This window comes from Oncorhynchus mykiss, chromosome 11 (assembly GCF_057628025.1).
Source record: "Oncorhynchus mykiss isolate SJ-2025 chromosome 11, ASM5762802v1, whole genome shotgun sequence".
Classification (NCBI taxonomy): Eukaryota; Metazoa; Chordata; class Actinopteri; order Salmoniformes; family Salmonidae; genus Oncorhynchus; species Oncorhynchus mykiss.
The window spans coordinates 77,088,265-77,111,937 of record NC_143032.1 but is presented as its reverse complement, the minus strand read 5'-3'; the positions used below and the strand labels follow the sequence as shown (position 1 = coordinate 77,111,937).

Below are 23,673 nucleotides of genomic sequence, written 5' to 3'. Positions count from 1 at the left end.
CATGTAAAAGTATGTCTGTAAAGTGTCTGTAATATAATAAACATGTCAAAAACAAATGTACTGTAGACATTAATACATGCATTTCTATAGATTCCAGAATATTTCGTACAATGGTGGGGGAGTGCCAAGATGGAGGCATGGTGGCTTCTAAGCAGCGCCTCCCTGTCAGTCATCTATTGTATATATAAATAATTGCTCACAATATATGGGAAGAGGGATAAGGGTTTATTTTAAGGGTTCAAGGGGAGGGCAATCCGATTTCAGCTGAAGCATTACAACAAGTCAAGCTCACACTGACACCCTGCTGGGTGCCAGTGGGAAAATGCATCCTAGCTCTCCATCTCCACATTATTGCTTGTTCACAGAGAAAATGAGAGACTGAATAATTTAACACACTGGAGCATCAGTCTTATCATGCGCCTTGTTATTTAACTTTTTGTTTTCAACATGATCAGGGATGGAGTTCAAACACAAAAACCTCTATAACCCACTGATATAGTTTCCAATATTTCTCAATTCCCCCCCAGTTTCCCAAATGTTTTCTTGGCTCGCTGTCACACCCTGATCTGTTTCACCTGTCCTCGTTATTGTCTCCACCCCCTCCAGGTGTCGCTTATTTTCCCCAGCGTATTTATCCCTGTGAATCCTGTCTCTCTGTACCAGTTCGTCTTGAATGTTCCAAGTCAACCAGCGTTTTTCCACGTTCTCCTACCTTTTGCTATTCTCCTTTTTCTAGTCTTCACGGTTTTGACCCTTGCCTGTTTCTGGACTCTGTACCCGCCTGCCTGACCATTCTGTCTGCCTTGACCACGAGCCTGTCTGCCACTCTGTACCTCTTGGACTCTAATCTGGTTTTGAACCTTTTTGCCTGTCCACGACCATTCTCTTGCCTACTCCTTTTGGATGAATAAACATTGTAAGACTCCAACCATCTTCCTCCTGTGTCTGCATCTGGGTCTCGCCTTGTGCCTTGATACTCTATGATTTCTCTTTCAGAACTAGTTCAATGGCCATTATAGAAACACATCATATAATGTGATGGAAAATCAAAGAGCTTACAGCTGAGTTGACAACAGTGAGGCAATGTATCTACACACAGTACATGTGAGAAAGTTTACCATACCAATACATGTGTAGATGCATTGATCATTTGATTGACTATTCCACAAATTCTAAATTAATTATACTTCTCATCCCTCATGTAATAAATGTATACAGTGCCGATGCATATTTACACCACAGTAATTACATATTCATATACATTTCACAGTTTACACTTTACCTCATGGAATGGTATATTAGGGCCACGAGGGAGAGTGGTTCACCTCAAAAGCATAATTACTATGTAAAATACTTGTCATCTTCCTCCCAATATCTCTATACTTTTGGACAAGTCGTTGAGCATTCAGATAAAGGACCTCAGATGATTATACAGTACAATGCATAGAGAACAGACCCTCTTGCCTGGCGCACATACTGAACAAAGATATACAAGGTGACAGATTAGACATAATGCAGAAATAAAACCATTTCAATGATATACAGTACGGGCAGGAGCAGCGGTTCTAGATACTAATGTTATTCAAACAGTGCACTACGAGCCCACTTAATACATTGTTTAACAAATGCAGCAGACTATTCATTGAGGCTAAACGTCACGGTTGGGGTTGTCTTCTCTGACACACAAGCTTTTAGTTTCCTCTTTTTTTTTCTCTGTAGTCTCGGTTGTGGCTTTTTATAGGACATCCTCTGAAGAAAATAGCATTCCCCTCAAAAGAGAAGAGGGGAATAGTTGAAAGTAACATTTCAAAAAAAGTGAAGTAGTATTGTCTGAATCTATATGCCATTACATTGTTTATTGTAGCCTGATCCCAGATCTGTTTGGTCTCTTGCCAACTCCATTACTTTCAATGGGTGACATTGAGTTGGCGTGAAAGCACAAACAGACTGGCATTCAGACTGTCCATTGTAGAGTTTAAACTGGAACTTTCTTCATTCAGACCCTAACATTACATCATAGACATAGTAGAACCCCAGTGGCATAATGGTGTTGCATAGAAACAAACAGATACCATTACTGAGAGGTGACACAAATGCAGAAATATGATTGTAAACACGTTACAAGTATGCATGACACAAACATTTTTTTTATATTGTCCTTCGGACAGACAACAAAACAAGACCGATGAGGTTCTGAAATACCAAACTCATTCAATTCAAGCAAATTATGTTACAGTGCTATTTCAGACCGTTAAAATAGTAGATTCATCCAATGTTGAATTTCCTCTCTGTCAAAAAGAAAAGTAAAACATTTCAACACTGTCTCTTATTTAGTCCTTTTAGTCAAAGGAATAGAACTCATAGAACACATAGAACTCATAGAACACATAGAACCCATGGAACCCATAGAAGTTATTGAACTCATATAACTCATAGAACACATAGAACACATAGAACACATAAAGATCAACCATAAATAAATACATGAATAGATAACCACCAAGATGAAGGAAAAAAATATGACAACCTACATGTTAATCAGTGTTTAAATTGTCATTTAACCCCTACCCAAGGTGTTGCAATTTAGATATCCAAATTGTTCAGTGTCGTTTGGGGTTCTTAGGGAAAATAATGCTTTCCTGGACATTTTCAGGATTTCTGGATCATGACAAACCCATTTCTCAGTCTTGGCCTTCTGCAGAGTGATATGTTAATTCACCATCATTTTACAAGGAATGACATTTCAAATGGTTTACACTTGATCAGAGGATAAATAAAACTGGCATTTGAGCTGACAAGCAGTTTGTTTGCCACCGGGACCACCTCCTCCTACCTCCTCCTCCTCCTACCTCTACCTCCCCCTACCTCCTCCTACCTCCTCCTCCATTTCTCAGAGGAGGAATGTTTGTGTTCTACCTTCTGAAGAGCTGGGATCAGAGAAGCAACACACCTTTTCCTACTCTTTCTGAAAAACACGCCGTTTGAAAATACACACATTCACAAACCTACTGAAATTGTCCCAAAAGACCTTTCTAGTGCACATCCCAGATCATAAATTAAACCTAAGAGTTGTTATGAAATGAAGAGTTTATCAGAGGGTAAAAATGAACGGTGCTCCTTCATCCTTCATTTCACTCATGGACGTCAGAGGAAGAGTGTCACAAGACAAAACTCAAAACTCTCTGGACATTACAAATCCACTGGGAATAGACCAAACTGTCTCTGGACATTACAAATCCACTGGGAATAGACCAAACTGTCTCTGGACATTACAAATCCACTGGGGATGGACCAAATTGTCTCTGGACATTACAAATCCACTGGGGATGGACAAAAATGAACGAAAGACAAATTCAATCTATCTATTTCCAGTGGTTTCTGTCTGGGTAATGTGAACAGCACTGCTACAATTCAAATGGTAATTCATCTGCCAAGCAATTCAATGTATGGTAAAAACAATTGCTTGAAGGTTCTGGCTCAGAGATCTAACAAGGAATGATGCAAAGAGAGGAAAACATGTCCCCATACTTTCGCTGTTCTCCTGTTGACTTGGGGAATCATAGTGCAGTCTCCTCCTCAGTCTGTTGATAACTTAGTCTGTTGCTAACTCAGTCTGTTCATAAGTCAGTCTCCTCTTCCTCAGTCTGTTGATAAGTCAGTCTCCTCTTCCTCAGTCTGTTTTATAACTCAGCGCCGGTTCTTGTTCTTGCTGTAACCATCCAACGAGTCATAGCTCCGACTCCGGCTTTGACTCCCAAAGATGGAGTTCCAAGACGAGCTGCGACTGTAGCTCCTGTAGGAGGAGTAACTCCTACTTCTTCGTCGGCTTCTACTCCTGGATCGGCTGAGGCAGAGGCCAGGGCTGGGGCTGAGGCTGCGACTCCTTGTGAAGAGGCTGCTCCAAGAGGATACGCTGGTAGAGCGACTGCTGGACGAAGGACTGGGACGGAAGTAGGGGATGGGTCTCTTCCTGGCACTGAGAGATGGTTAGCATGAGAGGGATTGGACTAAACACATCTTTAAACACATCTTTATTTTCTTATTAACTGCAAACATTTTGGAAAACATGCATTGCGGTTTCATTCTGAATGTTTATGCTGAATCGGAGGCGCTAACCACATTCCTCTCATGGACATTGGAAATTGGATATTGTCATGAAATCATAGCTTGTTCTTAAAACATACAGGGTGAACACCACATTGATTGATACCGGCCTAAGTAATCATGCCTGGATTGTTATGTTACTCTTTCTTCAGAAAAGGATTTCAGCTCATGTTCAGGTCAGGAGAAAGGTATTTTAGATACAGCTCTCACACCTTGAAACAACATTATACTGTGAATATTTCAATGCGTAATCAGGAGCCTAACTGTTTCATTTACACTGCATTTGGAAAGTATTCAGACCCCTTGACTTTTTCCACATTTTGTTACGTTACAAACTTATTCTAAAAAATGGATTAAATAAAACATCTTCCTCATCAATCTACAAACAATACCCTATAATGACGTCACAGTACCACATAATGACGTCACAATACCCCATAATGACGTCACAACACCCCACAATGACAAAGCAAAAACCGAACTACCCTATTTACATAAGTATTCAGACCCTTTGCTATGAGACTCGAAATTGAGCTCAGGTGCATCCTGTTTCCATTGATCATCCTTAACACATTTCTACAACTTGATTGGAGTTCACTTGTGGTAAATTAAATTGATTGGGCATGATTTGGAAAGGCACACACCTGTCTATTTAAGGTCCCACAGTTGACAGTGCATGTCAGAGCAAAAACCAAGCCATGACGTTGAAAGGAATTATCCTTAGAGCTCCGAGACAGGATTTGTTGAGGCACAGATGTGGGGAAGAGTACTAAAAAAAGCAACATAGAAGGTCCCCAAGAACACAGTGGCCTCAATTATTCTTCAATGAAAGGAGTTTGGAACCACCAAGACTCTTCCTAGAGCTGGCCGCTCGGCCAAACTGAGCAATCGTTGAGAAGGGCCTTGGTAAGGGAGGTGACCAAGAACCCGATGGTCACTCTGACAGAGCTCCAGAGTTCCTCTGTGAAGATGGGACAACCTTCCACAAGGACAACATCTCTGCAGCGCTCCACCAATCAGGCCTTTATGGTAGAGTGGCCAGATGGAAGCCACTCCTCAGTAAAAGGCACATGACAGCTCGCTTGGAGTTTGCCAAAGGGCACCTAAAGGACTCTCAGACCATGAGAAACAAGATTCTCTGGTCTAATGAAACCAAGATCGAGCTCTTTGGCCTGAATGCCAAGAGTCACATCTGGAGGACACCTGGCACCATCCCTACGGTGAAGCATGGTGGTGCTGTGGGGATGTTTTTCATCGGCATGGACTGGGAGACTAGTCAGGATTGAGGGAAATATGAAAGAAGCAAAGTACAGAGAGCTCCTTGATGAAAACCTGCTGCTCGGTGCTCAGGACCTCACACTGGGGCGCTGCCAAAGGTGCTTCAACAAAAGGTGCTTCAACAAAGTACTGAGTAAAGGGTCTGACTACTTATGTAAATGTGATATGTCCGTTTTTTATTTATTTATAAATTAGCAACAATGTTAAATAAAAACATGTTTTTTCTTTGTTCTTATGGGGTATTGTGTGTAGGTTAATGATGGGGGGGAAAATGATTTAATCAATTTTACAATAAGGATTAAAAGTAACAAAATGTAGAAAAAGTCAAGAGGTCTGAATATTTTCCGAATGCACTGTCTCGCTTGATCCATTGCAGCTTGTTTAGACTAGTAGACAATGAATCAGGTTTATTGCCTTCCTTTTACAGTCCAGTCCTTCAACAGTCTCTGAGTTAAACCGGGGGCTATTGTTGATGATTAAAAGCAGAGGGACTCAGTTAGGAGCGAACCAGGCTTGAGTCTGTGGTTAGAATGAATACGTTTTTACCAAGTAAAATGAAAGAACAAAATAATAAAAGCATGTGTCACAAATGTGTGAAAGTGTATCAGCAGACCTGGTTATCCTCCTGGCTTCCAGGTGACTGGGTGAATCTCTCCTCCTTTTTCTCATGGGAGAGTAGGACCTGGGTTTTTGCCTCTTCCCGCTATGCTTCCGACTGCTGTGTTTCACATCCTTCTCACAGGAGCTGGGGTCCCTCTTCCTTTCTCGGACCCTACCAATGTCAGATGGCATCTCTCATTAGCAATTCTATCATTTGGATATATTTTAAACCTACATATACAACCTACAACCTATTTTAAACATATTAGCAACATATTAGCAACCTTCTGCTATCATCATGCTAGTACAATAGTAGTGCCAGAAGTCGTTACCTGAGCTAGAGTAGATAGGTAAAGCTTTTTATTACCTGTCTTCACTGTTCCTGGAGTATCTTCCTCTGGACCTACCACTTCCTTTCCTTCTCAAACCAGCTGAGTAGCTCGGTGAACGGGAGTATGACCTTAAGACAAAGCACAACACATTTACTTCAATGGAGCTCAGCGAAAGCCCACATTATTTCAATTGGCTGCCGGAGGTGTCAGTGTAGTGCATTAGTACCTAAATGAAACCAACCTGGCAGATGACAGTGATCGGCTTCGAGAGTAGCGTCCAGAGTGTCTGGAGCTCCCAGAGGATCTACTCCTGCTTCTGCTGCTGCTGCTGGAGGAGATGGCTTTAGCCCTCTTACGTGAAGAGGCCACCGTCCTCAACGGAGAGATGGAGGCAGTCTTCTGAGGTCTCCCCACCTTGGCCCCACATCCGGAAGTCTTCAACGGGTCACTGCAATGATAACAGTGCAATTCCATCAATGTTTAATCAATGTCTGCTGCAATTGTGAAAATATACACTATGTATACAATATGTATATGAATGGATTACATTTTGAGAAAACAGTAAATCAGGGAACATTTCTGGTCCTTTGACTTCAAGTAGCACTTTTCATCACCTATAGTACGATATTCTTCAAGGGTGTGGAAGCTCACCTCTTGCCATTCCCGTTGAAAGTAGCAGTAGGCAAGCCACCTTCCACATGCAGAGGTTTACACAGGGAAGCGTAGCTGGTCACAGAGTTCCCAGAGTCGGACGCGTTGCCTCCCTCCCTGAACCTCAGTTTCTCCGGTGAAGCCGGCGCACGGCATAGGACCTTTTTGTCGCCGGTGACGTTTGACTGTGAAATGCCGGTTTTGGTCGATGGTGGGGAAGACGTGTCGTTCCCGGAATCGTAATCCTGTGGTCCTTTGCTCTGATTGGACAAAGTGTGACGGAGAATCACTGTCGTGTTTAAAACCTCACCGCCAGGTTTAGACTGTAAGACCTGTAAACAGACAAAAAGACGATCTTTACTTCCAGAGATGTTTTTTTTTTCTTTTTCGTTTAGTTCAATAAGCAACTACCTGTATGATGCATTGGGAATACTCTACAAAGGCACGTATTTCCCTTCCAAAACACAGAGAATATATATATATATATTTTTTAGGGGTGGGACAGAGAACTTGAAAAGATTATAGACGTCATGCAAATTTGTGTCATGCGAATAACTTGGAAAGTAAAACTAAACTGAACCAAATTGAAAGATTTATTTTATGTACATTTTTTTTTATTAACTGAACTGAAACAAATATATGAAAGGAAGGACAAAATAACAGAACATAAAGAAGAGTTACTAGTGTGTGAATAGAAACTAGCAACGGCTTTAGCTAAATCCAGCGAGAGAAAGAGAGAAGTACAAGAGGAGGAACAACAACGGCCCCATTACAAAGCCTGTTTTAAAGAACATCCAACAAACATCACAAAATGGGTATTATGTGGAAATGAAAAGGACTGTAGACAGAGATGTCCCATCAGTCTAACTTAGAAAGTCCTCAGAATAGGACAGATTGTTTTCCCTGCAAGAAGAAAGGAATTAGCCTGCAGCGAACCCTAAGGTACAGTAAATCCCTACGTCTGCGGATAGCATCCACTTACCAATCAAGATTTCCTCCTTAAGTAGGTAAGGTGTAAGAAAAAGGGAAGAGCGGGCAACATAAGTGCATCATTAGAGTCGTAAATTGCAAGAAAAAGACAATAACCCTCTCTTCAAACCCAGAGCCAGTTACCGTTATTGGCATGTTCCTTTTCTTCCCATAATTGAGATTGTTTAAGAGTTTTCTCGGGGCTAGAAGCCCATAACAAGCTTTTATTGTGTAGTCAATCTTGAATACACGCTACACGTCTGTGAGGCCAAACTTAATGTACTTTAGAATACTGTACTCATACCAGTTTTGTAAACTAGACTGTAGGTTGTTTTTTTAAAATTAGTTTTACTCTAAAAGTGTAAGAGTGGTTGCTAAGGACTATAGAAGAATAAAATACATGTTTTTCCTGCTGAAGATAACTAAGAGATACCAAATGATTGAATGTTTGGCTAACTCAAATTCATTCCCTCCAAACAGATTATAATCTCTCTTTACCTATCGATTGCAAATCACTCATAGTAGATTGATTAAACTCTGCCCTCCCTAAGTCTTTTTCAGATAATCCAGTCCCCAGGCTGCAACATCAGACCATAACTAACACTGAAAACCCCAGGGGAAAACATCAAAACAAAACCACCCATCACAGGCCACTGACAAATATTCTTGAATCGATTCAATCTTGCTCCTCAAGTACTTGTCATGTTGTCTTGTCTCTGTCCTTTCCCTTCACCCTGTCTCCCTCTGCTGGTCGTGTTAGGTTACCTTTTCTCCCCCGCTTTCCCCCAGCTGTCCCTTGTCTCCTCTAACTACCCATTCACCCCGTTCCCCACCTGTTCCCTTTTTTCCCTCTGATTAGGTCCCTATATCTCTCTCTGTTTCTGCTCCTGTCCTTGTCGGATTCTTGTTTGTTTGTGTTTCATGCCTGAGCCAGACTATCGTCATGTTTGCTGTAACCTTGTCCTGTCCTGTCGGAATCTGCCGGTCTATCTGAGCCTACCTATGTTTGGTTATTAAAGAAGCTCTGTTTAAGTTAGTTCGCTTTTGGGTCCTCTTTTACTCACCATAACAGAAGAATCCGACCAAGAATGGACCCAGCGACTTCGGATCCTCTCCACTCAGCCGTCGAGATCCAGGGAGCAATGCTAGGCAGACACAAGCAGGAATTGTCTGCTGCTCGACATGCCGTTGAGACCCTGGCCACCCAAGTCTCCAACCTCACAGAACAGGTTCACCATCTCCGCCTCGATCCACCGGCCACTTCCAGGGCTTTCGAATCTCCGGAGCCCAGAATCAATAACCCGCCGTGTTACTCTGGGGAGCCCACTGAATGCCGCTCGTTCCTCACCCAGTGTGATATTGTGTTTTCTCTCCAGCCCAACACTTACTCCAGGAGCACTGCTCGTGTCGCCTACGTCATATCTCTCCTTATTGGACGGGCTCGTGAGTGGGGCACGGCAATCTGGGAGGCAAGGGCTGAGTGTACTAACCAGTATCAAGACTTTAAGGAGGAGATGATACGGGTTTTTGATCGATCTGTTTTTGGGGAGGAGGCTTCCAGGGCCCTGTCTTCCCTATGTCAAGGCAATCGATCCATAACAGACTACTCTATTGAGTTTCGCACTCTTGCTGTCTCCAGTGGCTGGAATGAGCCGGCCTTGCTCGCTCGTCTTCTGGAGGGTTTCCGCGCAGAGGTAAAGGATGAGATTCTCTCCCGGGAGGTTCCTTCCAGCGTGGATTCCTTGATTGAACTCGCTATTCGCATTGAGCGACGGGTTGATCTTCGTCACCGAGCTCGTGGAAAGGAGCTCGCGCTCTCCGTCGCCTCCCTCTCCGCATCACTACCATCTTCCTCTGCCGGCTCGGGTGCTGAGCCCATGCAGCTGGGAGGTATCCGCATCTCGACTGAGGAGAGGGAACGGAGAATCACCAACCGCCTCTGTCTCTATTGCGGTTCCGCTGGTCATTTTGTCACTTCATGTCCAGTAAAAGGCCAGAGCTCGTCAGTAAGCGGAGGGCTACTGGTGAGCGCTACTACTCCTGTCTCTCCTTCAAGATCCTGCACTACCTTGTCGGTCCATCTACGCTGGACCGGTTCGTCAGCTTCCTGCAGTGCCTTAATAGACTCTGGGGCGGAGGGCTGTTTTATGGACGAGGCCTGGGCTCGGGAACATGACATTCCTCTCAGACAGTTAAAGGAGCCCACGGCCTTGTTCGCCCTGGATGGTAGTCCTCTCCCCAGGATTCAGCGTGAGACGCTACCTTTAACCCTCACTGTTTCTGGTAATCATAGTGAAACCATTTCTTTTTTAATTTTTCGTTCACCTTTTACACCTGTTGTTTTGGGCCATCCCTGGCTAGTTTGTCATAATCCTTCCATTAATTGGTCTAGTAATTCTATCCTCTCCTGGAACGTCTCTTGTCATGTGAAATGTTTAATGTCTGCTATCCCTCCTGTTTCCTCTGTCTCTTCTTCACAGGAGGAGCCTGGTGATTTGACAGGGGTGCCGGAGGAATATCACGATCTGCGCACGGTGTTCAGTCGGTCCAGGGCCACCTCTCTTCCTCCACACCGGTCGTATGATTGTAGTATTGATCTCCTTCCGGGAACCACCCCCCCCCGGGGTAGACTATACTCTCTGTCGGCTCCCGAACGTAAGGCTCTCGAAGATTATTTGTCTGTAGCTCTTGACGCCGGTACCATAGTCCCCTCCTCCTCTCCCGCCGGAGCGGGGTTTTTTTTTGTCAAGAAGAAGGACGGGTCTCTGCGTCCCTGCATAGATTATCGAGGGCTGAATGACATAACAGTGAAGAATCGTTATCCGCTTCCTCTTATGTCTTCAGCCTTCGAGATCCTGCAGGGAGCCAGGTTTTTCACTAAGTTGGACCTTCGTAACGCTTACCATCTCGTGCGCATCAGGGAGGGGGACGAGTGGAAGACGGCGTTTAACACTCCGTTAGGGCACTTTGAATACCGGGTTCTTCCTTTCGGCCTCGCTAACGCTCCAGCTGTCTTTCAGGCATTAGTCAATGATGTCCTGAGAGACATGCTGAACATCTTTGTTTTCGTTTACCTTGACGATATCCTGATTTTTTCACCGTCACTCCAGATTCATGTTCAGCACGTTCGACGTGTCCTCCAGCGCCTTTTAGAGAATTGTCTTTTTGTGAAGGCTGAGAAGTGCACTTTTCATGCCTCCTCCGTCACATTTCTCGGTTCTGTTATTTCCGCTGAAGGCATTAAGATGGATCCCGCTAAGGTCCAAGCTGTCATTGATTGGCCCGTCCCTAAGTCACGCGTCGAGCTGCAGCGCTTTCTCGGCTTCGCGAACTTCTATCGTCGTTTCATCCGTAATTTCGGTCAGGTGGCAGCTCCTCTCACAGCCCTTACTTCTGTCAAGACGTGCTTTAAGTGGTCCGTTTCCGCCCAGGGAGCTTTTGATCTCCTCAAGAATCGTTTTACATCCGCTCCTATCCTTGTTACACCTGACGTCTCTAGACAGTTCGTTGTCGAGGTTGACGCGTCAGAGGTGGGAGTGGGAGCCATCCTTTCTCAGCGCTCCCTCTCTGACGACAAGGTCCACCCATGCGCGTATTTTTCTCATCGCCTGTCGCCGTCGGAACGTAACTATGATGTGGGTAACCGCGAACTGCTCGCCATCCGGTTAGCCCTAGGCGAATGGCGACAGTGGTTGGAGGGGGCGACCGTTCCTTTTGTCGTTTGGACTGACCATAGGAACCTTGAGTACATCCGTTCTGCCAAACGACTTAATGCGCGTCAGGCGCGTTGGGCGCTGTTTTTCGCTCGTTTCGAGTTCGTGATTTCTTATCGTCCGGGCTCTAAGAACACCAAGCCTGATGCTTTGTCTCGTCTCTTCAGTTCTTCAGTAGCCTCCACTGACCCCGAGGGGATTCTCCCTGAGGGGCGTGTTGTCGGGTTGACTGTCTGGGGAATTGAGAGGCAGGTAAAGCAAGCACTCACTCAAACTCCGTCGCCGCGCGCTTGTCCTAGGAACCTTCTTTTCGTTCCCGTTCCTACTCGTCTGGCCGTTCTTCAGTGGGCTCACTCTGCCAAGTTAGCCGGCCACCCTGGCGTTCGGGGTACGCTTGCTTCCATTCGCCAGCGTTTCTGGTGGCCCACCCGGGAGCATGACACGCGTCGTTTCGTGGCTGCTTGTTCGGTCTGCGCGCAGACTAAGTCCGGTAACTCTCCTCCTGCCGGCCGTCTCAGGCCGCTTCCTATTCCCTCTCGACCGTGGTCTCACATCGCCTTAGATTTTGTCACCGGACTGCCTTCGTCAGCGGGGAAGACTGTTATTCTTACGGTTGTCGATAGGTTCTCTAAGGCGGCTCATTTCATTCCCCTTGCTAAGCTTCCTTCTGCTAAAGAGACGGCACAAATCATCATCGAGAATGTTTTCAGAATTCATGGCCTTCCGTCAGACGTCGTTTCGGACAGAGGTCCGCAATTCACGTCTCAATTTTGGAGGGAGTTTTGCCGTTTGATTGGGGCTTCCGTCAGTCTCTCTTCCGGCTTTCACCCCCAGTCTAACGGTCAAGCAGAACGGGCCAATCAGACTATTGGTCGCATCTTACGCAGTCTTTCTTTTCGCAACCCTGCGTCTTGGTCAGAACAGCTCCCCTGGGCAGAATACGCCCACAACTCGCTTCCTTCGTCTGCGACCGGGCTATCTCCTTTTCAGAGTAGCCTCGGGTACCAGCCTCCGTTGTTCTCATCTCAGTTCGCCGAGTCCAGCGTCCCCTCCGCTCAGGCTTTTGTCCAACGTTGCGAGCGCACCTGGAAGAGGGTCAGGTCTGCACTTTGCCGTTATAGGGCGCAGACTGTGAGAGCTGCTAATAAGCGTAGAACTAAGAGCCCTAGGTATTGTCGCGGTCAGAGAGTTTGGCTCTCCACTCAGAACCTTCCCCTTAAGACGGCTTCTCGCAAGTTGACCCCGCGGTTCATTGGTCCATTCCGTATCTCTCAGGTCATTAATCCTGTCGCAGTGCGACTTCTTCTTCCGCGATATCTTCGTCGCGTCCACCCGGTCTTCCATGTCTCCTGTGTTAAGCCCGTTCTTCGCGCCCCCGCTCGTCTTCCCCCCCCCCCCCCCATCCTTGTCGAGGGCGCACCTATCTACAGGGTCCGTAAGATCTTGGACATGCGTCCTCGGGGCCGTGGTCATCAGTACCTAGTTGACTGGGAGGGGTACGGTCCTGAGGAGAGGAGTTGGGTTCCCTCTCGGGACGTGCTGGACCGTGCGCTGATTGATGATTTCCTCCGTTGCCGCCAGGTTTCCTCCTCGAGTGCGCCAGGAGGCGCTCGGTGAGTGGGGGGGTACTGTCATGTTGTCTTGTCTCTGTCCTTTCCCTTCACCCTGTCTCCCTCTGCTGGTCGTGTTAGGTTACCTTTTCTCCCCCGCTTTCCCCCAGCTGTCCCTTGTCTCCTCTAACTACCCATTCACCCCGTTCCCCACCTGTTCCCTTTTTTCCCTCTGATTAGGTCCCTATATCTCTCTCTGTTTCTGCTCCTGTCCTTGTCGGATTCTTGTTTGTTTGTGTTTCATGCCTGAGCCAGACTATCGACATGTTTGCTGTAACCTTGTCCTGTCCTGTCGGAATCTGCCGGTCTATCTGAGCCTACCTATGTTTGGTTATTAAAGAAGCTCTGTTTAAGTTAGTTCGCTTTTGGGTCCTCTTTTACTCACCATAACAGTACTAACCTAACAGTCAGTGTTCTTCTGCTGGCTATCAGAACACTAGTTACCCAAAGTAACCAATAGTCACACTGAAAGCAACCCTAAACACCCACCATTTTGTTAAGTCCATTTGGAATATGTAGCGGTGGAGAAGCCGTTTTAATATTTGGCACATATTCAGTATTCAAACTACCTGGGAGTTTAATCAGTGTGTTTGTTCTATTCATACCCACCTTTCCCTTTCTGGGTTGCATTGATTGGGAGGAAATATCAAACATACCGCAGAAATTAAACAGTTTCTAAACTATTGCTAACGTATCCGTATTAAAATTAGGACTAATCTACTTCCACTGACGGTTAATTTAATTAAAAACCCTTGAAAATTAACACAAAGTGAAAAAAAAACGTAGTAATATTGCCACGTTAGGTAACCAATTTGAGATAATCCTCTAAAATAAAGGGTTGTGTTTAGAATACAAAGCACCATTGGTCTATAGCTTATTGCATTTCAATTACCAACCCTGTGGTCTGTGATGAAAAACATCTGGGGAGTAATTAGCATAATTTAATGATCACTGGAGAGAAATTAAATGTATCTCACGCCTCAGCGAGCCTGAGACAATGAGTCAACGAACAAACGGAGCTGAGCTGTGTTTAAAATCACATACATTCCCAGTAATAAAGAACCCAGGAAATGACACTTTCAAAAGTCAGTAAATATTTTAGATCTGACCGATCACTATCGCCTAAGTCTCTAATACTGCTGCAATGCTGGGCTAATAGCAATCCATAAACAGTCAATGAAAAGTATTGTTTTGATGAAGAGAACTAGTACTTATATGCTTGAGCTCAAGAAATACAGCTGAATTGAAGACAAAATAAACTGATATAGTATGTGTTGGAATCTTGCCAGCGGTCATTGTGCTGATCATTATAAATCATTCTTTACCCATTAGCTTTTCACAAAACACAGCTTGGCTGCATCCTCTGCACATTATCATTAGCTGCCTACCACCAGCAAGTTCCCCGGGTGCTGTTTCTGCTAAGTTTGTGATTATATAATGGTGTTAGATAAAAACAGAAAAACAAGAACAGATGACATCACTGCTCAATGAAGAGTTCATTAAAAAAAACATGTCAGGAAGCAACATGATTTTGGACAGGCCATGTAAAATGAGTTGGATTCAAAAGTGATTTAGATCGACCCTCGAAGGAATTCGAAAGACTATATTCCCAAAGATTTTGATGAAAGAAGATGTAGATAAGAAAAGAGGTAAAAAGCCATGACAGAATTAGATTGTATTTTTTTTTACAGCATATCTGATGAAGATTATTTGTAAAATAGTTTGATCTTGAGAGAGGATATGGGCTTATAAACAATCTGATATTCTATATGTAAATGTGTCAACAACAAAAAAACATTGCCCTGAACGTTCGGCTTCAGACACGGAAGCAAGAGGTCACGACCTTAATAGAGTAATACCACCAGAAGGTATTTTAGTTTAGGCTCAAAGTCCCGAGGAACACTTACGGTGCTGGTAGAAAGGACGGAGCGAAAGATTGGAGTTGTTTTACACACTGACTTGGCGGCCGGCTCCCACTCAAACCCTCCGTGGTCCAGTGATGTACCAGGGTCCTCCATCAGGGCTGCTAGGCCTCCCAACGCAGGGTGATCCACTGATTTGTGCAGATGACGTCTGTGGAGACAAATATTAAGGAGTTAAAAACATCACTACATCAAAGTCTACAATTTAGTACAAACTTTGTTTTACTGAGAGCCTTTTCTGGCCCACAATCGTCCAGATATACTGCCAACTGTGCTCGTTCGGGACAAAAACGATTTAGTCAAAATAGCACTAATTGTGCAGCCGTGAGAACACCTATTTGGGGTAATGTAATCACTGGGACAATGTTTACCGTTTGAACAGCTGTAGTTGAAGTTATGTCACAATATCATCCAAAGGACTTTATGACTGGTTATGATTGAACAGTGGCCTAGTTTCTGACAGTGGAAAAACTGTGGTGGACAGGGGGCACAGGCAGCCAGCTCAGGATGTGCCCCAGACTGTACAGGAGAACCAGACAGCAACCTCATAGGAAATGTCATCTACGGCTGAACAGGGATCAACCCTCAGCTGTTTACAGACTAATGCCTGCAACTCTGTCTGTGTGTGTGTCTTTGTCTATGTGTGTCTGTGTGTGTGTATGTGTGTGTGTGTGCTCGACAAACCAGCTCGATATATAGCCTAACCCTCAGACACAGGCAAACACTACTGGCACAGATACCAGTCAACCAGCCAAGCTAGGGGAACGAGAATTTACACAGACACAGCCTTGCCAAGCTGTGGCATTTCACATTTCAAACTAGAGCTACAGCTGTGGACACGAGCCGGAGAGTTAAGTGGGTTTTTATGGCTAGGCTTGACGATTATACAACTCCAGAATGATTATACCCATAATGCAGTTGGGGTATAATCGTTTCAACGGAACAGTTGATGTAGAATCCCAGAGAATTGAAGATTATTCAGATTGTCCCCCTGTCGTCTTCTCCCCACGACATAGACTGAGTTCCATATGGCACCCTAATCCCTACATAGTGCACTGCCGCCGCTGTTCTAACGTAGTGCACTATGTGGTGAAGGGGGCAATTTTGGGACGCAAACACTCTCGGCACGGTCGGTGAAGCGCAATCGGTCGCTCGGGGTAAAGCCTGCTGCTGTTCAATTTCGGTAATGATTTCCTCTGCCGAATATCACAGGTAAACTCCCAATAATCAAGAGATCCAGAAGGGATTTTAATGCAATCATCTCTGGCTTTAGATTATTTCAGTTTGAAACATGGGCTCAGTTTGGTCGTCTCTCTGTCACCAGTGTGAATGAATAACACATGACTGATCAATTGGAGAAAAGGCAGAATAATTTAATGAACAAACAAACAAATAAATGAAATGTCAGATGAGTGACACTATAGAGGTGTAATATAATGACACTATAGAGGTGTAATATAATGACACTATAGAGGTCTAATATAAGACACTATAGAGGTGTAATATAATGACACTATAGAGGTGTAATATAATAACACTATAGAGGTGTAATATAATGACACTATAGAGGTCTAATATAAGACACTATAGAGGTGTAACATAATGACACTATAGAGGTGTAATATAATGACACTATAGAGGTCTAATATAAGACACTATAGAGGTGTAATATAATGACACTATAGAGGTCTAATATAATGACACTATAGAGGTCTAATATAATGACACTATAGAGGTGTAATATAATGACACTATAGAGGTCTAATATAATGACACTATAGAGGTGTAATATAAGACACTATAGAGGTGTAATATAGTGACACTATAGAGGTGTAATATAATGACACTATAGAGGTGTAATATAATGACACTATAGAGGTGTAATATAATGACACTATAGAGGTCTAATATAATGACACTATAGAGGTCTAATATAATGACACTATAGAGGTGTAATATAATGACACTATAGAGGTCTAATATAATGACACTATAGAGGTGTAATATAATGACACTATAGAGGTGTAATATAATGACACTATAGAGGTGTAATATAATGACACTATAGAGGTCTAATATAATGACACTATAGAGGTGTAATATAATGACACTATAGAGGTCTAATATAATGACACTGTAGAGGTCTAATATAAGACACTATAGAGGTCTAATATAATGACACTATAGAGGTCTAATATAATGACACTATAGAGGTGTAATATAATGACACTATAGAGGTGTAATATAATGACACTATAGAGGTGTAATATAATGACACTATAGAGGTGTAATATAATGACACTATAGAGGTGTAATATAATGACACTATAGAGGTCTAATATAAGACACTATAGAGGTGTAATATAATGACACTATAGAGGTGTAATATAATGATACTAGAGGTGTAACATAATGACACTATAGAGGTCTAATATAAGACACTATAGAGGTCTAATATAAGACACTATAGAGGTCTAATATAAGACACTATAGAGGTCTAATATAAGACACTATAGAGGTGTAATATAATGACACTATAGAGGTGTAATATAAGACACTATAGAGGTCTAATATAAGACACTATAGAGGTCTAATATAAGACACTATAGAGGTCTAATATAAGACACTATAGAGGTCTAATATAAGACACTATAGAGGTCTAATATAAGACACTATAGAGGTCTAATATAAGACACTATAGAGGTGTAATATAAGACACTATAGAGGTGTAATATAATGACACTATAGAGGTCTAATATAAGACACTATAGAGGTCTAATATAAGACACTATAGAGGTCTAATATAATGACACTATAGAGGTCTAATATAAGACACTATAGAGGTCTAATATAAGACACTATAGAGGTGTAATATAATGACACTATAGAGGTCTAATATAAGACACTATAGAGGTGTAACATAATGACACTATAGAGGTCTAATATAAGACACTATAGAGGTCTAATATAAGACACTATAGAGGTGTAATATAATGACACTATAGAGGTCTAATATAAGACACTATAGAGGTGTAATATAATGACACTATAGAGGTGTAATATAATGACACTATAGAGGTGTAATATAATGACACTATAGAGGTCTAATATAATGACACTGTAGAGGTCTAATATAAGACACTATAGAGGTCTAATATAATGACACTATAGAGGTGTAATATAATGACACTATAGAGGTCTAATATAAGACACTATAGAGGTGTAATATAATGACACTATAGAGGTGTAATATAATGACACTATAGAGGTGTAATATAATGACACTATAGAGGTCTAATATAATGACACTGTAGAGGTCTAATATAAGACACTATAGAGGTCTAATATAAGACACTATAGAGGTCTAATATAATGACACTATAGAGGTGTAATATAATGACACTATAGAGGTGTAATATAATGACACTATAGAGGTCTAATATAAGACACTATAGAGGTCTAATATAATGACACTATAGAGGTGTAATATAATGATACTAGAGGTGTAACATAATGACACTATAGAGGTCTAATATAATGACACTATAGAGGTCTAATATAATGACACTATAGAGGTCTAATATAATGATACTAGAGGTGTAATATAATGATACTAGAGGTGTAACATAATGACACTATAGAGGTCTAATATAATGACACTATAGAGGTCTAATATAATGACACTATAGAGGTCTAATATAATGATACTAGAGGTGTAACATAATGACACTATAGAGGTCTAATATAATGACACTCTAGAGGTCTAATATAATGACACTGTAGAGGTCTAATATAAGACACTATAGAGGTCTAATATAAGACACTATAGAGGTCTAATATAATGACACTATAGAGGTGTAATATAATGACACTATAGAGGTCTAATATAAGACACTATAGAGGTGTAATATAATGACACTATAGAGGTGTAATATAATGACACTATAGAGGTGTAACATAATGACACTATAGAGGTCTAATATAAGACACTATAGAGGTCTAATATAATGACACTATAGAGGTGTAATATAATGACACTATAGAGGTCTAATATAAGACACTATAGAGGTGTAACATAATGACACTATAGAGGTGTAATATAATGACACTATAGAGGTGTAACATAATGACACTATAGAGGTCTAATATAATGACACTATAGAGGTCTAATATAATGACACTGTAGAGGTCTAATATAAGACACTATAGAGGTGTAATATAATGACACTATAGAGGTCTAATATAAGACACTATAGAGGTGTCATATAATGACAATATAGAGGTGTAATATAATGACACTATAGAGGTCTAATATAAGACACTATAGAGGTGTAATATAATGACACTATAGAGGTGTAATATAATGATACTAGAGAGGTCTAATATAATGACACTGTAGAGGTCTAATATAAGACACTATAGAGGTGTAATATAATGACACTATAGAGGTCTAATATAATGACACTATAGAGGTGTAATATAATGACACTATAGAGGTCTAATATAATGACACTATAGAGGTGTAATATAATGACACTATAGAGGTGTAATATAATGATACTATAGAGGTGTAATATAATGACACTATAGAGGTGTAATATAATGATACTAGAGGTGTAACATAATGACACTATAGAGGTCTAATATAATGACACTGTAGAGGTGTAATATAATGACACTATAGAGGTGTAATATAATGACACTATAGAGGTGTAATATAATGATACTATAGAGGTGTAATATAATGACACTATAGAGGTGTAATATAATGATTCTAGAGGTGTAACATAATGACACTATAGAGGTCTAATATAATGACACTATAGAGGTCTAATATAATGACACTATAGAGGTCTAATATAATGACACTATAGAGGTCAAATATAATGACACTATAGAGGTGTAATATAATGACACTGTAGAGGTCTAATACAATAACACTATAGAGGTCTAATATAATGACACTATAGAGGTGTAATATAATGACACTATAGAGGTCTAACATAATTGAGCTGTCTGTCTCTGAAGATGCAGATGTAAATGAAATGGTGTGTTTACGTTGTCAGAATGCATATTAACCAATGGAACAGTTGAACAGAAACAACTACTGCAGACCCAATACATTTAATCCAACCTAACCCATCACCTCAAACAACTACTGCTGACCCAATACATTTAACCCAACCTCACCCATCACCTCAAACAACTACTGCAGACCCAATACATTTAACCCAACCTCACCCATCACCTCAAACAACTACTGCAGACCCAATACATTTAACCCAACCTCACCCATCACCTCAAACAACTACTGCTGACCCAATACATTTAATCCAACCTCACCCATCACCTCAAACAACTACTGCAGACCCAATACATTTAATCCAACCTAACCCATCACCTCAAACAACTACTGCTGACCTAATGAGTTTAACCCAACCTAACCCATCACCTCAAACAACTACTGCAGACCTAATGAGTTTAACCCAACCTAACCCATCACCTCAAACAACTACTGCTGACCCAATACATTTAACCCAACCTCACCCATCACCTCAAACAACTACTGCAGACCCAATACATTTAATCCAACCTCACCCATCACCTCAAACAACTACTGCAGACCTAATGAGTTTAACCCAACCTAACCCATCACCTCAAACAACTACTGCAGACCCAATACATTTAACCCAACCTCACCCATCACCTCAAACAACTACTGCAGACCCAATACATTTAATCCAACCTAACCCATCACCTCAAACAACTACTGCAGACCCAATACATTTAACCCAACCTAACCCATCACCTCAAACAACTACTGCTGACCTAATGAGTTTAACCCAACCTAACCACTCACCTCAAACAACTACTGCAGACCCAATACATTTAACCCAACCTCACCCATCACCTCAAACAACTACTGCAGACCCAATACATTTAATCCAACCTAACCCATCACCTCAAACAACTACTGCTGACCCAATACATTTAACCCAACCTAACCCATCACCTCAAACAACTACTGCTGACCTAATGAGTTTAACCCAACCTAACCCATCACCTCAAACAACTACTGCAGACCTAATGAGTTTAACCCAACCTAACCCATCACCTCAAACAACTACTGCAGACCCAATACATTTAACCCAACCTAACCCATCACCTCAAACAACTACTGCTGACCCAATACATTTAACCCAACCTCACCCATCGCCTCAAACAACTACTGCTGACCTAATGAGTTTAACCCAACCTAACCCATCACCTCAAACAACTACTGCAGACCCAATACATTTAACCCAACCTAACCCATCACCTCAAACAACTACTGCTGACCTAATGAATTTAACCCAACCTAACCACTCACCTCAAACAACTACTGCAGACCCAATACATTTAACCCAACCTAACCCATCACCTCAAACAACTACTGCTGACCTAATGAGTTTAACCCAACCTAACCCATCACCTCAAACAACTACTGCAGACCCAATACATTTAACCCAACCTAACCCATCACCTCAAACAACTACTGCAGACCCAATACATTTAACCCAACCTAACCCATCGCCTCAAACAACTACTGCTGACCTAATGAGTTTAACCCAACCTAACCCATCACCTCAAACAACTACTGCTGACCCAATACATTTAACCCAACCTCACCCATCACCTCAAACAACTACTGCAGACCCAATACATTTAACCCAACCTCACCCATCACCTCAAACAACTACTGCTGACCTAATGAGTTTAACCCAACCTAACCCATCGCCTCAAACAACTACTGCTGACCTAATGAGTTTAACCCAACCTAACCCATCACCTCAAACAACTACTGCAGACCCAATACATTTAACCCAACCTCACCCATCACCTCAAACAACTACTGCAGACCCAATACATTTAATCCAACCTCACCCATCACCTCAAACAACTACTGCTGACCTAATGAATTTAACCCAACCTAACCCATCGCCTCAAACAACTACTGCAGACCCAATACATTTAACCCAACCTAACCCATCACCTCAAACAACTACTGCTGACCTAATGAGTTTAACCCAACCTAACCCATCACCTCAAACAACTACTGCAGACCCAATACATTTAACCCAACCTAACCCATCACCTCAAACAACTACTGCTGACCTAATGAGTTTAACCCAACCTAACCACTCACCTCAAACAACTACTGCAGACCCAATACATTTAACCCAACCTAACCCATCACCTCAAACAACTACTGCTGACCTAATGAGTTTAACCCAACCTAACCACTCACCTCAAACAACTACTGCAGACCCAATACATTTAACCCAACCTAACCCATCACCTCAAACAACTACTGCTGACCCAATACATTTAACCCAACCTAACCCATCACCTCAAACAACTACTGCTGACCCAATACATTTAACCCAACCTAACCCATCACCTCAAACAACTACTGCTGACCTAATGAGTTTAACCCAACCTAACCCATCACCTCAAACAACTACTGCTGACCCAATACATTTAACCCAACCTAACCCATCACCTCAAACAACTACTGCTGACCTAATGAGTTTAACCCAACCTAACCCATCACCTCAAACAACTACTGCAGACCCAATACATTTAACCCAACCTAACCCATCACCTCAAACAACTACTGCTGACCTAATGAGTTTAACCCAACTTAACCCATCACCTCAAACAACTACTGCAGACCTAATGAGTTTAACCCAACCTAACCCATCACCTCAAACAACTACTGCTGACCTAATGAGTTTAACCCAACCTAACCCATCACCTCAAACAACTACTGCAGACCCAATACATTTAACCCAACCTAACCCATCACCTCAAACAACTACTGCAGACCCAATGCATTTAACCCAACCTAACCCATCACCTCAAACAACTACTGCTGACCTAATGAGTGTAACCCAACCTAACCCATCACCTCAAACAACTACTGCAGACCTAATGAATTTAACCCAACCTAACCCATCACCTCAAACAACTACTGAAGACCTAATGAGTTTAACCCAACCTAACCCATCACCTCAAACAACTACTGCTGACCTAATGAGTTTAACCCAACCTAACCCATCACCTCAAACAACTACTGCTGACCCAATACATTTAACCCAACCTAACCCATCACCTCAAACAACTACTGCTGACCTAATGAGTTTAACCCAACCTAACCCATCACCTCAAACAACTACTGCTGACCTAATGAGTTTAACCCAACCTAACCCATCACCTCAAACAACTACTGCTGACCTAATACATTTAACCCAACCTCACCCATCACCTCAAACAACTACTGCAGACCCAATACATTTAATCCAACCTAACCCATCACCTCAAACAACTACTGCAGACCCAATACATTTAACCCAACCTAACCCATCACCTCAAACAACTACTGCAGACCCAATACATTTAACCCAACCTAACCCATCACCTCAAACAACTACTGCTGACCCAATACATTTAA

General features: G+C 42.3%; 1 protein-coding gene across 1 annotated transcript in view; it reads right to left on the bottom strand.

Moving 5' to 3' along the window:
• Nucleotides 1–204: 204 nt before the first annotated feature.
• Nucleotides 205–23,673, bottom strand: part of LOC110536386 (serine/arginine repetitive matrix protein 4) — a 126,613-nt gene continuing 103,144 nt past the window's right edge. The window contains exons 7-12 of the mRNA XM_036936350.2: nucleotides 15,165–15,330; nucleotides 6,966–7,297; nucleotides 6,556–6,762; nucleotides 6,350–6,442; nucleotides 5,996–6,154; nucleotides 205–3,976 (exon numbers count right to left, since the gene is read on the bottom strand). Of these exons, the coding sequence (XP_036792245.2) occupies nucleotides 3,688–3,976; nucleotides 5,996–6,154; nucleotides 6,350–6,442; nucleotides 6,556–6,762; nucleotides 6,966–7,297; nucleotides 15,165–15,330 (1,246 nt within the window). The 3' untranslated portion in view covers nucleotides 205–3,687. The remainder of the gene's footprint in view (nucleotides 3,977–5,995; nucleotides 6,155–6,349; nucleotides 6,443–6,555; nucleotides 6,763–6,965; nucleotides 7,298–15,164; nucleotides 15,331–23,673) is intronic.